Genomic DNA, 16,130 nt, shown 5'->3' with positions numbered 1-16,130 from the left:
TTTCATGTATATGAAATTTCATATATATTTCATATATATACATTTAAAGGTCGGACTTGAATATTTTCGGAGTTACCAAACAATTGAAGAATATCAATAGTGCAATATATAAAATATAACCTGACCTAGTCAATTTCAGTAATAGTTTAGATTAGATTAAAAAGTCAAGAAATTCACCCAAATACTGACAAATGATAAGAAATTCGCTTAATTTTATCTTCGATCTTGGATATCTCTGAGCACCGAACAGGGGACTACATGATAATAAACATACCAAAATATAAAAAAGAATATGAGGTCTGAACGTAAACAAAGCGATGGAACTCGAAAAGTAGCCGAAAGGTAGCTAGCTAAGTAGACCTTTTGCTTTCCTTTCTTCCCTGTGACTCCGAAAATATTCAAGTCTGACCCAAAAATATATTAGGTTGATTTTTTTTTAAACATTACGTTACGTGTTAAAAACGCCTTTACTTATGCATCGACCTAATACATATATATGAAACTATCGAGACGACGTCCTCTACAATATATCAAAGTAATGCGAAAATCGAAGAATATAACCCTATCGTGCATAATTACCAATGGTTCCTCAAGATCGTCATGTCTAATGACGTAATTACCCTGAATTTTAAAATAAACAATAATTTACATGACATTCATCCTCGAGAAAGAGTGCCCGATGATTAAAATAATTTACCTCAATTTCCCGTGTTTTTTACCCACCATAAAAGGTGGACCCGTCGATTATTCATACCGCCGTCCAATATCGATATGTTTAATCGGCAGGGCAGGAATTTTGTGGATTTATGCCGGGCAATTTAAATTAACGCGTCCACAATCACCGATGCGAAAGGGACCAGGAACCCTTTCGGTCATTCCCGATTCGGTCGAGATTAATCCATATTACGCGGGTGAATAAATGATAGTTGATCGATAAGCCCGTCGCATTTGTTACGGGCGATTAATATCGCAGCCCCGTCGAGGGGGGATCGAAGGTAGCCGCAATTCGATTTCCCGAATTTTTCCGAGGCCCGGGTCTTGGCAATTTTTCCAGGAGGAATGCCGATAACCGGGTGTCTCTAAAATTCCGATAAATTCCACGGGTTATAGAATCTACAGCGAGGCGCGATTACGCTGGGAATGAATACGTACCGCCTCCAGAGACAGGCCGGTCCACCTCGCTGCAGCGTCGGAGGATCAATGGCCCGCGGCGGATGCCGCGATCTCCGCGGACCGGCTGTTGTCTCCCCCCACCACGCGGCCCGCCCCCCACTCTCGCGCCCCCCACCACCGGCCGCGCGCGAGTCACCGTCAGCCCGCATCCCCGGCTACGGCTCAGTACGTTGCCGATCGTCGAGGCGTGGACATCGCTCGAGAGCCGTCCCTCGCTACGCGGATTCCACCCCAGAAGTTCACCCCAATTCTTCCCATCTCAAACCGTGAGTGCTCTCACCCTAAAGATATCCCGACCCCTTACCACCAGTGATACCGTAACCGTATTCACAATCGATAACTCGCAACTAATCAAGGAGTTCACTTCCGTCCGACACGAAGTTCCGGGTGAATTTGTGATAATTGCGGTAATTAACGTGATAGGTGAAAGAAATCGAGAAGCAGGCGCATGCGCAGAGGTTGTTTCGGGAAGTGCATTCGCAGTTGCGGCCAATGAGGTGTCGCGAGTATAGTCGGGAGGACGCGGTGAGCCCTTTGAAGTTTGAGGGACCGGAAGTGCCGCTTGTTTCGAGCGTGAGGGAGTCCCTCGGGATCCGGGCGATCCTCCGTTCCCACCGGAATGGCTGCGAGGTCTTGACGTGCCTCGGACAAAAGTGAGGGAGGACCGTTTTTAGGAAACTCGGTGACGGTGCCTTGCACAAAAGTTCGGAGGCCATTCTAGTGAAGATCAACCTTGATGTGAAAGAGAAAAAAAATCCCGGAAGAAGAAGAGGTCGCATCTTGTACCTCACTCTTCAAGATCCTCTTCGAGGTCTGGACGCGCGTTAAACGAGAGGTTGAAAAACCATCTCAGTGAATATCAAAATTTAACGGAAAAAATCCAAGCTTGAAGAAAAGAGGTCCTCCTCATGGCGAGGACGAGTTGACCAGCGAAACCATCTCAGTGAATATTAAAATTTAACGGAAAAAATCCAAGCTTGAAGGGAAGAGGTCCCTCTTCGAGGTCCTCCTCATGGCGACGAGAACTTGATCAGCGAAACCATCTCAGTGAATATCAAAATTCAACGTAAAAATCCAACCTCGAAGAGAAGAGGTCCTCCTCATGGCGACGAGGAGTTGACCAAGTTCGGCCAGAAGTTTGGAAACCGTTTGTGTGAAAATCAGTGCCCTGGATAAGGAGAGGTCGCTGCACCTTGCTCTTCGGGATCCCCCACAAGGTCCTCTTCTACATGGCCAAGTTGGAGGTCGAGGATCAGTGCGCAGGATTCGATCTAGGTAAATGTGCGATCCCACGGCTCTGCTGGATCTGGTACCCGGGCAGGGATTGCTGAAGAGGCCCGCCATGGATTACAACGAGTACACCTACTGCTACGGCGGTGGTCGAGGTGGGTGGCTTCCCAGTCGAGACCTCCGACCACCCTGGTCGAGGCTTCCCTCCTAAAGCCTTAAAGAAATAAACCTTACCAAACTTCCTGGGGAGGACGCTCGGATGGAACCGTCCTCCACGTTGCGAGGAACGTTCCCGAAGAGCGACCTTAGACCTTAAAGGCGATATCGAGGTTCTAAGAGGTCAATCGTTCGTGAAAACTTGTAAATAAGGAAGATCGATTCAAACTTTACAATATAAATATGGAGGGTGTAAAGAAGGCCGTAAAACTCATGAAATTTCAATTTCTTTAATTTTTCTAATTGGTATTTTTAAAATTCAATTGAAACTTTACAATACAGGTATGTAGGGTATAAGGAAGGCCGTGAAACTCATAAAATTTCAATTTTTTTCTTTATTTATTCGTAGATATTTATAAAATTTAATTCAAACTTTACCATATAAATATGGAAGGTCTATGGAAGACCGGGAAACTCATGAAATTTCAATTTTTTGTATTTCTTCATAGATATTTGAAAAGTTCCATTGAAACTTTACAATATAAATATGGAGGGTGTAAGGAAAGCTTATGAAATTTCAATTTTTTTTTATTTGTTCATAGATGTTTTTAAAATTTATTATCAAGAGTGAAATGTCATCAATGCCAAAACCTTCTTTATAGTCTCCACGTTTACGTTGCAATGTTTGAAACGAGTCGGTACACCCAGTTTGGAGAAAAGTTTCATAAACGGTTGATTCTTCAGATGCCACTTTCACATCCCCTTAAGAGCTTAAGGAAAACCCTTACCCCCATGAAATTTCATATTTTACAAAGGATAAAGAAAATGTTCAGAACGAAATCCCGTCTTGCAGATAACCAAATGCAGTAAATCGGATTTGTTCCATGAACAAATTTTTTTTATTGCCTTTTCGGTGGGCGTCAAATTTGATTGCGATTTTTGATATTATAATTAACCACCAAATTTTATCATCTTCACCTCGAAAGTGATATTTTCTCGGGGATCTACCTTATCGGTACTCCGGGAAGCATATTCGAAAATCTTCGCGTGGAACTTCTGACATTGATGGCCTCGCCTCCATTCCACCCTGGAGACACCTAAAAAGCAACCCCTGAAGACTCGAGGCCACATCCACCTCGTGGTATTTATCAGTGTGACATTTCCAAATGTCGCCGCTTTATCAGCGCCGGTAAGCGCGCGGCCGCGTGACGTCACTGCCGATATATTAAATTTGCATAATAAAACGAGGCGCTCCAGCAGGAATCCATCGCGGTCTGGAGGAGACCTCGTCTCTCTCTTGGCGACTGCCATGACGAGGGCGAACCTCCCCCTGGAGCAAAGACCTCGCCCTCTGCGACCCCCACGTCGGGGTTATTCACTTTAAACCGTTTCTAAGTCCTGAGGGTTAACGAGGGAGCGCTTCAGACGGAGCCTGAATGCGACCCGAGGATCCGAAACCTCCGCGCAGAAAAAATTAGTAACGATCCCATGTGACCTCGCGGAGTCTTCCTCAGGGTTCATCTGGGGTGGCCTGAGGGTATGAATATTTAAACAAAAAAAATTAGTGCGATCTCCTGTCGCATGAATGCGACTCGAGGATCCCAAATCTTTGTATAGAAAAAATAGTAACGATCGTATGTGACGTCACGGAGTCTTCTTCAGGGTTCAACTAGTGCGACTTGAGGGTATGAATATTAAAAAAAATATAGATACGATCCTATGTGATGTCGCGGGGTTTTCTGGGTTCATCTGGTGTAGCTTGAGGATTAAAAATATATAAAAAAACATACTTGAGGGTATGAATATTAAAAAAGAAAAATAGATAGGATCGTATGTGACGTTGCGGCGTCTTCAGGGTTCATCTGGAGTGACTTGAGGATTTGAACATTTAATATTAATAGTAACGATCTCTCACGATACCGCGGGATTTTCATCGGAGCTCCAGGAAGCGATCTGAAAATCCAAAGTTTTCACAAAAAAGAAATGTTAGTAACGATCCCCCGCGATACCACCGAGCTTTCTTCAGGGCTTACGTGGCGCGACCTCAGAATTCGAAATTATTTACAAAAAATAAAAGTCCGGCACTGCTACGAGCTTGGCGTTGTGCGACTTGTGGATCCGACATTTAAAAATAAAAAGAGAAGAATCAACCATGATCCTTCGCGAAGTTCTCGTTCCTCGGGGCTCTTGAGGAAAATTCTACCAAAAAAAAAGTATTAGTAACGATGAGCCGCAGATTAGCCTTCGAAGTTTCACGTGACATGACCCGAACCTACCCCACGTTCAGCCTTAAAAGTCTCGCGAGAAAGAAAGAATGAGTAACAATCGGTCACGGATCGGCCTTCGAGTCTCCACGTGGCGCGACTCCACTTCTAAAAAATTGCCAAAAAATAATTAGGATCGATAAACCGCAGATTAGCCTTCGAAGTTCCACGTGACATGACCCAAACCTACCCCACGTTCAGCCTGAAAAATCTCGCGAAAATGAAAGAATGAGTAACAATCGGTCACGGATCGGCTTTCGAGTCTCCACGTGGCGCGACCCGGACCTGCCCTACAGCCGACCGGGTTAGGAGTGTCACGGCCCTCGGCGGGAACCGATCTCTAAGACCCGAGAAGTGATCTTAAAATCGAATTGATTGCGGATTTCTTTCGAGGAGTTTTCTTGAAAAGTACAGGGAGCCCCGGGACTCCGTTTGATCCTCGTTAACGGCGTCCACCTGTTCCCCCGGGCCATATCGATCGGCGTCGCGACGCTGTACGGATCTAATTGCCGAGGACGTCGGGCCACATTCGACAAGTAGATGTAGCCACCCCTTGAAGATTGCCGACCCCCACCGGGAAGTGGGACCTTAACGGCACTTCCTTCCAATATCCGCGACCTGCCAACTGCAAGGAGCGTTTTTCCGGGACCCCCCGCGACGCCCGGGACGCGTCTCAACGCCGTTCCCGCCGATTGATTTCGACGGTTTTTTTCGAAAACCCCTCCGACCTGCTTCCGGTCTATATCCTGCGAAGATTCGATTTTGAGCCTCCGACTTTCTACCGCGTCCGAGGAAATGGCATTTCCTTTATTTATTTATTCTATTTCGTTATATTTTTTTTATATTCATTTGACAGCTTCATCCTGGAAATTGGCCAAGCTTTGACGAGCGATTTCAGAGTCGATGAGAAGTTAAGGGGATTTAAAAGGCCCTTTGGAACCAGACTTTTTAGGGATAAGGATATAGGGTTTCTTATTTTTTATCTGGTCTTTTTATTTGTTACAGATCCTACCCTTTTCTCTAAATTACTTAGACTTAGAAACTGTGAGAGTTTGACGGGATGAATTGTATTTAAATTGCGCGATTTTTATCCCCGATCAATGAACAAAATATTTATATCTTTTAGGGAGCTCAGGAAATGAATCTTTATATTTTATTTAATATTCGCGCAAGTCGCTTCGAATGATTCCCTACAAATTGTTTGACAATAAGGAATAATTAGTGTTGCTGGTCAGAATGAGCTTTTAAATCGTGCGATTTTTATTGTCGATGAACAAAACTAAATTCTTTACGGGACTCATAAAATGAACCTTCTTTTACATTTGATTTAATATTCACGCAAGTCTTTTCGAATGTTTCCCTACAAATTGTTTGACAACGAGAAACAATTAGTGTTGCTGGTCATAATGAGCTTTTAAGCCGCGATTATCATCCTTGATTAAGGCCTAACCATTAATAAACGAACTCCTTGATTTTTATATCCAAAACAATTTTTATACTTTACTTCGACTTGTTCCTCGCACTGCGAATTTTTATTCCTTAATTTGCCTCGACAATGTGTGTAATTGTACAGTTAAATTACGGGACGTTAATCCTCGATTAAGGCCCGGCCATCCTTTCCAAGCCGACAGGAAGTGCTCGGTTAAGGTCTTTCCACCCTTGTACCCTCATATATGGGTAATGAGTACAGGGTAATGTTAAAGCATTTCGGTACGCTTTTATGTAGGTAGATCGAAATCGGCCGTTAATTGCACTTATTAACACACCGGTGGTCGAAATATCGCGGGGGCCCCATCTCGGTGTCGGGATTTTTCCCCTTTCCTGGGCCGGCTCCTCGAGGCATTCCTTCGGGGTAATCATCGCAATTACAACAATGCATATTATAGTGATTAGGGCCGTGTACGCGATCAATGGTCGCGTGCAATGGAAAATTGCAGCCGCGCAAGTACTTCGCGTCAGATCAGGATCGAATCGCGAAAAAGCGTTCGTGCCGAGGCTCGGGTTCCTGAAATAGGACTTTATTTTCGTAGAAACGAACCTTTGCCCTGATATAGAGCTGGATATACGAGCAGCCCCGTTGACAATTCCCCGCCACCCTCGGCGTCGATGTCGAGGTCGACTTCGTCGGCCAGTAATAAGGCTTGACATAACCTTTCGGTGCTACGCGGATAATCGCGACACGCGAGATAATTAAATACCGCGGAAAATCGAGGAAGAGGTAATTCCCGATAACGAGTGACGCATATTTGCCCGTTTCTTTTTTGTTTCCCAATCTTCAGTGGTGGATAAATGATCCTCGAAAGGGGGAAGAATTAGTAATCGGAAGTAATGATGTCGATCGAGGGTGAACGGTAATAATTATTCTTGTTATAATTAATTTAACGTATATTTATGCAGACATTTAATCGAGATAATTAACCCCTTGAACACGGAGCCATTTCGACATATGGGCGAAATTCGTCTGACCGTGCAGGCAATATTGGACCTAACGTCGCGCGCCTTTAGGCGCTCTTAGTAGCCAAAGGGTTAAATATCGCGGCAAATCGAGGAAGAAGTAATTACCGATAATGAGTGATGCAAATTTTCGCGTTTTTTGCTTCCCAATCTGCAGTGACAGATAAATTATCCTCGAGAGGGGGAAGAATAAGTAATCGGAAGTAATGATATCGATCGAGGGTGAACAGGAATAATTATTCTTGTTATAATTAATTTAACGTATATTTAGACACAAACTTAGTAGTGGCACGCGAGATAATTAAATCCATTGAAAAATCGGGACAAAAATAATTCGCGATAATGAGTGACGCTAATTTGCGCAATTTCTTGCGATCTTAGTGGCAGATAAATTATCCTCGAAAGGGGTAAGAATGATATTAATCGAGGTTGACCAGTAATGATAATCATTATAAATAATTTAACATATATTTAGACACAAACTTAGTAGCGGCACGCGAGATAATTAAATCCATCGGAAAAGCGGGACAAAAATAATTAGCGGTAATGAATAACGCAAATTAGTGCGTTTTCATGCAACGTTACGAGGTAGATAAGTTCTCCTAGAAAGAGGTAAAGAATCAACTGTAAGTAAGGAAATCTTATCGATCGATTAGATCCCTCTAATGGAGAAAAGGACGACGGGTTATTTTCTTTTTCTTTTTTTTTTCCTGTAGGACCCTTTTTTTGGAAAATCCTTTTTACCGGGTGTTACTTAGGCTTCCCGGTGAACTTAGACGCAGATGGATTCTCCTTAAAAGGGGTAAAAAGTGAGCAACCCCTAGCAAAGGAAGAGGGATTTTTTTTACCCGCGAACCTTTTCCCTTTTCAGAAAATCCTTTTTTTAAAGGACCCCTTTTTCAGAAATTCTCTTTCCACCCCAAACGCTACCTATTGACAATTATAACGTTTAACACACTCTTTTAGCGACTCTCGATTAATGGCCACACCCGAGAAAATAAAATATCACCGAAAAATCAGTGTTAAAAAAATAATTCACCGTAATAATTGAAATAGTGGCGCAAATCTTGCCTCGTTATTTCATTTTACCAGCAAAGCCCAAAAAATCCTTTCCAATAGAAATTGACCTTATCCACCAGGCGCCGAAAAATCCTTTCCAAAAGGATTGACCTCATCCTTCAATAATAATTAATTGTAATAAAACGAAATAACACCGCAAATCTGGCCTCATTATTTCATTTTAACATGGAAGGCAAAAGAAAGGATTGACCTCATCCTTAAAAAATAATTCACTGTACTGAAACGAAATAGCGACGGAGAAATCATGCCTCGTTATTTCATTTTTCCGTGGGCGCTGAAAAATCCTTCCCAAAAGGATTGACCTTATCCTTAAGAAATAATTCACTATAGTGATCCGAAATGGCGACGGAGAAATCATGCCTCATATTTCATATTGCCGTAGGCGCCCAAAAATCCTTTCGAAATGGATTGACCTTATCCTTAAAAATAATTCACTGTACTGAAACGAAGTAGCGACAAAAAAATCATGCCTCATTATTTCATTTTGCCATGGGCGCCCAAAAATTCTTTCGAAATGGATTGACCTTATCCTTAAAAAATAATTCACTTTACTGAAACGAAGTAGCGACGCAAAAATCATGCCTGATTATTTCATTTTGCCATGGGCGCCGAAAAATCCTTTCGAAAAGGAATTGACCTTATCCACCTCAAGTAAGGAGAGCCGATCGAAGTAGATCGCGTCTTTTTCTCCCTCGTGAACCCTTTTAGGAGAGGAGGGGATCTTTTTTCAGGGATTCTTTTTAAGGGGCCTCCTTCAGGAAGGATCCTCTTCAAGGCTCGATCCAGGCGGAAGGCCAACTGTTGCGATTTCACCAAACAACGGGTTTCCGCCCTCGGGTTCTGGTCCCACCCTCTGCTCGGGTTCCTCCTGGATTCTAATGGGTAACGAATTAGGTCTTTTTTTCCCCCTCCTCTCCCCTTTCGCGGCCTAGAAAAAGGGTTTCCATTTTGTCGGGCTAAAAGGGGGCCGCCGGGGCGTCCCGGGAGCGCCATTAAGGCGGCGGAAGGAGATGCTTAAGGAGTCGGCTCCAAGGCTCCGACTTGTATATATGTGCTGTCATGTGTAGACGACATATGTGCATAACTATACCCGGTAACGGTCGCTAGAATTTCCCGTTTAACGTGGCTTAGCGTGATGCGTTAAGCCGCGCCACCTAACTCAATGATAATCGCGCCTTTCAATTATCCTACGACCCGTCGCGGATTTCCTCGCAATTTTCCCATTTCTAGGTACACGAGGGTATGTACCGTGGGAATAATGGGGAATATTTTACTATTTAAAGCCTGATTTCTAACGGTTAAATGTACCTCGACGTTTCCCTCAAGGGAAACTGTTGGAGCTACTGCAATTGCTCTTCTCTTCGGGGGCGTACATTTTGGAAAGGGGTTAAAGGGGTTCTTTAATTTATGAATCGCCGAGATTTCGAGTTTTGGATGGGTTGTCTCTAATTTGCATATCTTTTAATTATCCTATAACGTTGTGGCGATTTCCTCGCAGGTTTCCTATATTTATATATATATGCGCGTATGTACGGTGGGAATAATGGGGAATATTTTACTATTTAACGCCTGATTTCAAACAGTAAAATGTACTTTTACGTTTTCTTCGAGGGAAACTGTTGAAGTTATTTCAATTGCTCTTCTCTCTGGATATTCTTCAGGGGCATAAATTTTGGAAAGGGGTTAAAGGGGTTCTTTAATTTATGAATCGCCGAGATTTCGAGTTTTGGATGGGTCGTTTCTGATTTTCACGCCTTTCAACTATCCCGTAACGTTGTGGCGATTTCCTCGCAGTTTTCCTTTATATATATTTTAGAACGGAGGACTATTGTTCAACATCTTGAGAAAGAGAAAAAGTTGGGTTTATTTCGATGGATCCAAAGGACGGGCCCTTTAAATTACATATCGCTAAGGCTTTAACGCTCACTTGCATTTATCGTACACATTGAAAATAATTAAAAAATCACTAAGAAAATTTCAGAACGTAGTAACATCTTTCTAGATCACGAGAAAGAGAAAAAGTCGAATTTATTTCGCGTACCTTTCTCGTCGGGGTGCCCTTGATATCGTAAATTCTGACGATGGATCAAAAGGGCGGGCTCTTTAATTTATATATTGCTAAGGGTTTCGTGCAACACTTGCATTTATCGTACACATTGGAAATAATTAAAAAAATCACCAGGAAAATTTCAGAAAGTAGTAACATCTTTCAAGATCACGCGAAAGAGAAAAAGTCGAATTTATTGCGCGTACCTTTCTCGTCAGGGTGCCCTTGATATCGTAAATTCGGTCGATGGATCAAAAGGGCGGGCCCTTTAAATTATATATTGCTAAGGGTTTCATGCAACACTTGCATTTATCGTACACATTGTAAATAATTAAAAAATCAAAAGCGAAATTTCAGAACGTCGTAACATCTTTCTAGATCACGAGAAAGAGAAAAAGTCGAATTTATCTCGCGTACCTTTCTCGTCGGGGTGCCCTTGATATCGTAAATTCGGTCGATGGATCAAAAGGGCGGGCCCTTTAAATTACATATCGGCGGAGCTTTGACTCCGGTTTTCGCGTTCTCGGGCCGGCGTTCGCCGTCGAAACCGGCAACATCAGACGGATCCTTTTAATAACCGGCGCAGGGGTGTGTACACGTCGCGTAACCACATGACACGCGCGTTACACCCCTTGTACATACATACATGTACCTAGGTACATAGGCGCGAGGGTGTTCCCTGAAAACGACGGTAAAGAACCGCGCCCCTCGCCTCCCTTAGCGTGGCTTCCAATTAAAACCGTTTCGCCCTTCTGACTCGGGCTCCTTTTTTAGCCGCGGCGCCCATCCACCCCTTCATTTTTCAAGATTTTTCCCGCCAGGGGCGGCCTCGAGAGGTCCCCTAAGCACGAGGAGGACTCACTTCCGCGGAAATTGTATAACGACCCGCGCAACCCCCGGGTCCATCGAGGGTGCCGCAGCTTCGCGAAAAATTAACAACCCCCCCTAAACGTTTCCCCTTTGGATCCCTCGACGCGGTGGCAAGAGAAGGAAAAAAAAAACCTTCGAAAAACACCGCAGACTTCGCCCGAGCCTTTTGGGCCCTATCCTTCTCTCTAGGGACTGCTCTTTTACGGCTGGGGTGGTTCTTCTCTCGGACGCTGCGGAGAATTCTTCTGGTTTATTCTTCGGCTCCTTTGGGACCTCTTGATCCCTCGGGGGCGGGAGGAGGGATGTTCTTGGGTCCCTAAAAACATTAAGGGGTGGTTTGACGTGTCTTGGGCCGTGTGGAATTCCTTTTTCCCTCGTTTTAATTGAATTTTACGTACCTGACGCCCTACAAAATTAACGGGTGATTTTTCTTATTGGGTCGTGTGGGATGGATATTCCTCTTTTCCTCGTTTTAATTGAATTTCACGTGCCTTGGGGAATTTTTCAAGAATTTTGTCGAGAACTTTTCAACGGGCCCAAAATTTGACGTACGTGACGTCCTACAAAATTAACGGCTAGTATTTCTTCTTTTCTTGTTTCTAATTCAACTTTGCGTACCTTGGACAATATCGAGTCGATACTCTGTAGATAGAGTAGTTTTTCCGAAATTTTTCCACGGTCCCAAAAATTCGACGGTACCGATATGTCGACTCTTATGTATATATGTACAGTGGTTAGGGGATCCTTTTGAACGGGTATTTTGGAATCCCTTCATTTTCCGAGCGCGAGAGGGGCCCATACCTGGGGCCCTAAGGAACGAAGGAATGTCCTTAAGACCACCCTCGACCCCCCTCTTAAATCCTCGAATCTCCCTAATTTTTAATCCAATTAAACCCACCTACAAATGTTTACTATTCACACTCCGGAAGAAGTGCAATTACTTATGGAATTTTTTCGAACGGGCCCAAAATTTCGCGACACGGGCCCAAAATTCCATGACAACGATTCGTCCACTCCTTTCCGGTCAGTCGGCGTCCCCGAAGAAGGGGGTCGGGGTTTTCGCGGGCCCCGGGCGAACAAGGGGCCCGCAACACCTGGGGCCCCCCTTTTTGGGCCCGAAACGCAAAACGGGGGCGCACTAGTCGACCGGGCCGCGTTCGGGCTTCTCTAATAAATTCCATTAGCCACGGCCTCTTGGCCGTGAGTACCTGGATATTATGTTACGCGTTTTGACGTTCTCCTTGAATGGCGGAGGAGAACATCCATTACGGGGCCCGGTGCGACAGCGGGGCCCTTCGGGTGCCCCTCGGCCATTGAGCGGTCCCCACCCCGGGGCCCAACGAGGCGAACTTAATTCGATCGAGCCGTGCCTTCTTCGCATGCGCGTCCCTTTTGTCGCGGGCCTCTTCAGGCCCCTCTTCGGGGCCCGTCGCGTTTTGTCGAGACGCTCTCTCCTACCTGCGCCGGGAACGAGGACTCTCCCGAGGGACTCCTTCCGGACAATGCCGATCCTGCCGATCTATTAATAAGAATAACCACGCCGCGGCGTCTTCCACTCCGCCGGGGCCTTATGAATGGGCCCAGAAGAGGCGTCGCGCGAGCCTGATTAGGACGTCGCGACGCTCCCGGGTTTTCAGTTTGACCCTTCGCCGGGAAAAATCCGATCTCGGGGACGACATTAGTGGATATTAAGGCGGGGAACCTTGAGGGAGGGTTGGGCCAGGTCGGGGCCCCGGTTGGGCTAGGTCAAGGTCTAGAGCCCAGACTCGCGTTGCGCTCTCCCAGTAAGGAACGTGTCCTACGCATGTACCTCACCGATTTTTCTCATTTTCACGTATGTTGCGCCACGTGGAATAATGTGGGACACGTATTTTTTTATATGCGTTAATTACCGACTTTGAGGAATTAAATATATCGCCAATGTTGAAACTTAAACACTGTTTTTTGACATCTCCTTGTAGGCAGAATAGTAGTTTGCTGACGGACCACTTGTAATTTGTGCAAATATAAATTGTTATATACAGCGAAACATGCACCGGAAGTGCCTTATAATTTTACATCGTGATTTGGAAAATTTCCGACTATATGTCGTATCATGTTATTAATACACGACATGCATTGCTCGGGCCCGTAACTTGAAATTCGTTCCTAAACTGATTACACCGGGTATTAATTTAATACGCCGTATCAAATTTTGTAATTTAAATACTACGTTATATATTCAAATTATACGAAATTTATCGGATTTTTAACAATTGCCCTGTGAGCGCTGAGCTCTTTTGGCGTATGGGCGAATTTCGTCAAGGCGTGCAAGCGATATTGGACCAAACGTCGGACGCACTTATGCGTTCACGATACTCAAAGGGTTAAAAAAGAAACGCAAACGTTTGCAATGAAATGTCAGAGAATTCGTTCGTGAATTCACGCGATTTAAATCGTGATATCAAACTCGTCCATTTGCGGCCAACTTTGTAAGCTGAAATCATGCAAAATTTACAGACACTCCTAACAGCGTAAGGGCGAATTTCGTCAAGGCGTGCAAGCGATATTCGACCAAACGTCGGTCGCACTTCTGCGTCCACGGTACTGAAGGGATTAAAAAAGAAACGCAAATTTTTTCGATGGAATGTCAGAGAATTCCTTCGTGATTTCACGCAGGACGACGATTTAAATCGTGGTATCAAATTCGGCCGACTTCGTAAATTGAAATCTTGAAAAATAGACAGGCGCTTTTAACAGCGTAAGGGCGAATTTCGTCAAGGCGTTCAAGCGATATTGAACCAAACGTCGGACGCACTTCTGCGTCCACGGTACTGAAGGGGTTAAAAAAGAAACGCAAATTTTTTCGATGGAATGTCAGAGAATTCCTTCGTGAATTCATGCATACCGGCGATTTAAATCGTCGTATCAAATTCGTCCATTTGCGGCCAACTTCGTGGGTTGAAGTCATGCAAAATTTACAGACACTTTTAACGGCGCAAGTAACGTCACCGGACAACGAGGCGTGCATGACTACGTAACGTCATAACCCGGCTTTCCCCGGGCCACTCTGGCCAAAGTTAAGGAGTTAAAGAGTTAAGGAAGTGCTTTCTCCGAAGGCGTTTATCGTCCCGGGGGAGTTTCCCCCCGGCCCCGAAATGCGGAATAATTTTTCGGGGGCTTTCACGGTGGCGGAAACTTTTTCGAGCAACTTTCGGGGTTGAACCGGAGGGGGACTTTCACCATTTGCGAGGACCCCCACCAGGACCTCCTCGGCCTCGTTCCCGAGGAGAAACGCCGGGACGCGTAATCCAGGATACAGAGAGATCCTGGCGAGGACCTGAAAGTTTGATCTCGAGGAGCAAAAGGGAGGCGAAATGCTTTTTCGGGGGAGCAAAGAACCCAAAGAAAGGCGGAAATGCCGAGACGAAACGAGGTAAATGTGAACGAGGTTAGGGATAGGATAAAATCGAGACCCTGAAGAGGACCTCGAAGACGACAGCCAATCGCCCCCGATCAGGCCTGGAAAATGAGAAAGATTCTAAAATCGGTCACTGAAATTTTCTATTTTATTCCCTTTTTTTATATCTTCCGGGTGGCGGGGGATGGGGGACCCTGAAGAGAGAGAAATCAGGAGAGGAAGGGACGAAGAGGCCCTCGTGAATGGGACTCGGCGTACCGGCGAGACTCGAATTTCTCGAGGCTTTTCCCGGATACAATGGCCGACCCTGAAGAGGGCCACGGGCCAAAAACGATCCTGGAAATCGCCCGGATACGACGTCGAGCTATCGCGACGACCTCCGAACTCTTGGACGGGGATGCTGAAGAACTGCCCGAAGAAGCGAGCGACGTGATGGATTGCCCGACTGAAACGCGCTGCTTCGGCTTCGATCGATGCTGAAGAGAACCCCAGAGAAGCTTTCTCGATGCTAGGAAACTGGGGGAATTCATCCTGAATTATTCGATGTAAACGCGCTGCTTCGATCGATGTTGAAGAGAACCTCAGAGAAAATTTCTCGATGCTAGGAAACTTGGGAAATTCATCCTGAATTATTCGATGTAGACGCGGTGCTTGGACGACAATTGATGCTGAAGAGAACCCCAGAGAAAATTTCTCGATGCTAGGAAACTAGGGAAATTCATCCTGAATTATTCGATGTAAACGCGCTGCTTCGATCGATGCTGAAAAGAACCCTAGAGAAGATTTCTCGATGCTAGGAAACTAGGGAAATTTATCTTGAATTATTCTATGTAAACGCGCTGCTTCGATCGATGCTGAAGAGAACCCCAGAGAAGATTTCTCGATACTAGGAAACTAGGGAAATTTACCTTGAATTATTCCATGTAAATCTTCCCTAGTGTTAAAATTGTCGCGTTAATATTCCTCTTCGGGGTGAGGTTTTCACCCTGAAGAGGGCCACCCGTTTAACGAGCCGTTAAAGACATGTTTACTCGGGTCTCCTGGAAAATACCTGGAGAACACCTGAAGCAACATCCAGGGTGCGGAAGTGTGCTCTTCAGGGGTCGTTCTTGAAGAGTCGGCGACAAATTCTCGGGATAAGAATGTGACGATCGTGGAAGAGTAGAATCTGGGGACGAAGAACCATTGTCGCGGGTCTTCGAGGGCTGCTCACCCTTTTAGGGACCTTGCTATCTCCCTTGGGACCCCTTTCTTCTCAAAAAGGGGAAAAAACTCACTCGATCACCTGCCGGCATTATTCTTCCTGATCTAGATCAAAATCCAACGGGCCGGATCCACCCCTTGTTGCCGACTTTCGTCGAATCCCTCTTCAGGGTCCTATTCTCTCTGTATACAGTGTATACTTACATCTCTGTAGTACCAAGAAAATCGAAAAGCACAATAGTAAAATTCATGG

At 45.0% G+C, this 16,130-nt stretch overlaps 1 protein-coding gene across 2 annotated transcripts in view; it reads left to right on the top strand.

Annotated features, from left to right (window-relative positions):
• Positions 1-1,360: 1,360 nt before the first annotated feature.
• LOC105702851 (teneurin-m) overlaps positions 1,361-16,130 on the top strand; it is a 47,077-nt gene continuing 32,307 nt past the window's right edge. Inside the window, exon 1 of one of the 2 annotated variants that reach the window (XM_012430752.2) lies at positions 1,361-1,439. Coding sequence is in view for 1 of the 2 variants with exons in the window: in XM_012430751.2 (XP_012286174.2) it covers positions 2,516-2,558 (43 nt within the window). In the remaining variant the exon portion in view is untranslated. Of the gene's footprint in view, positions 1,440-2,468; positions 2,559-16,130 lie in introns of those variants that run through there. The other variant, XM_012430751.2, reaches the window with a different exon arrangement.

Source organism: Orussus abietinus, unplaced genomic scaffold (assembly GCF_000612105.2).
Source record: "Orussus abietinus isolate OABI.00-Male unplaced genomic scaffold, Oabi_2.0 scaffold332, whole genome shotgun sequence".
NCBI classification, from domain to species: domain Eukaryota; kingdom Metazoa; phylum Arthropoda; class Insecta; order Hymenoptera; family Orussidae; genus Orussus; species Orussus abietinus.
This window is presented reverse-complemented; position numbering and strand designations above follow the sequence as displayed.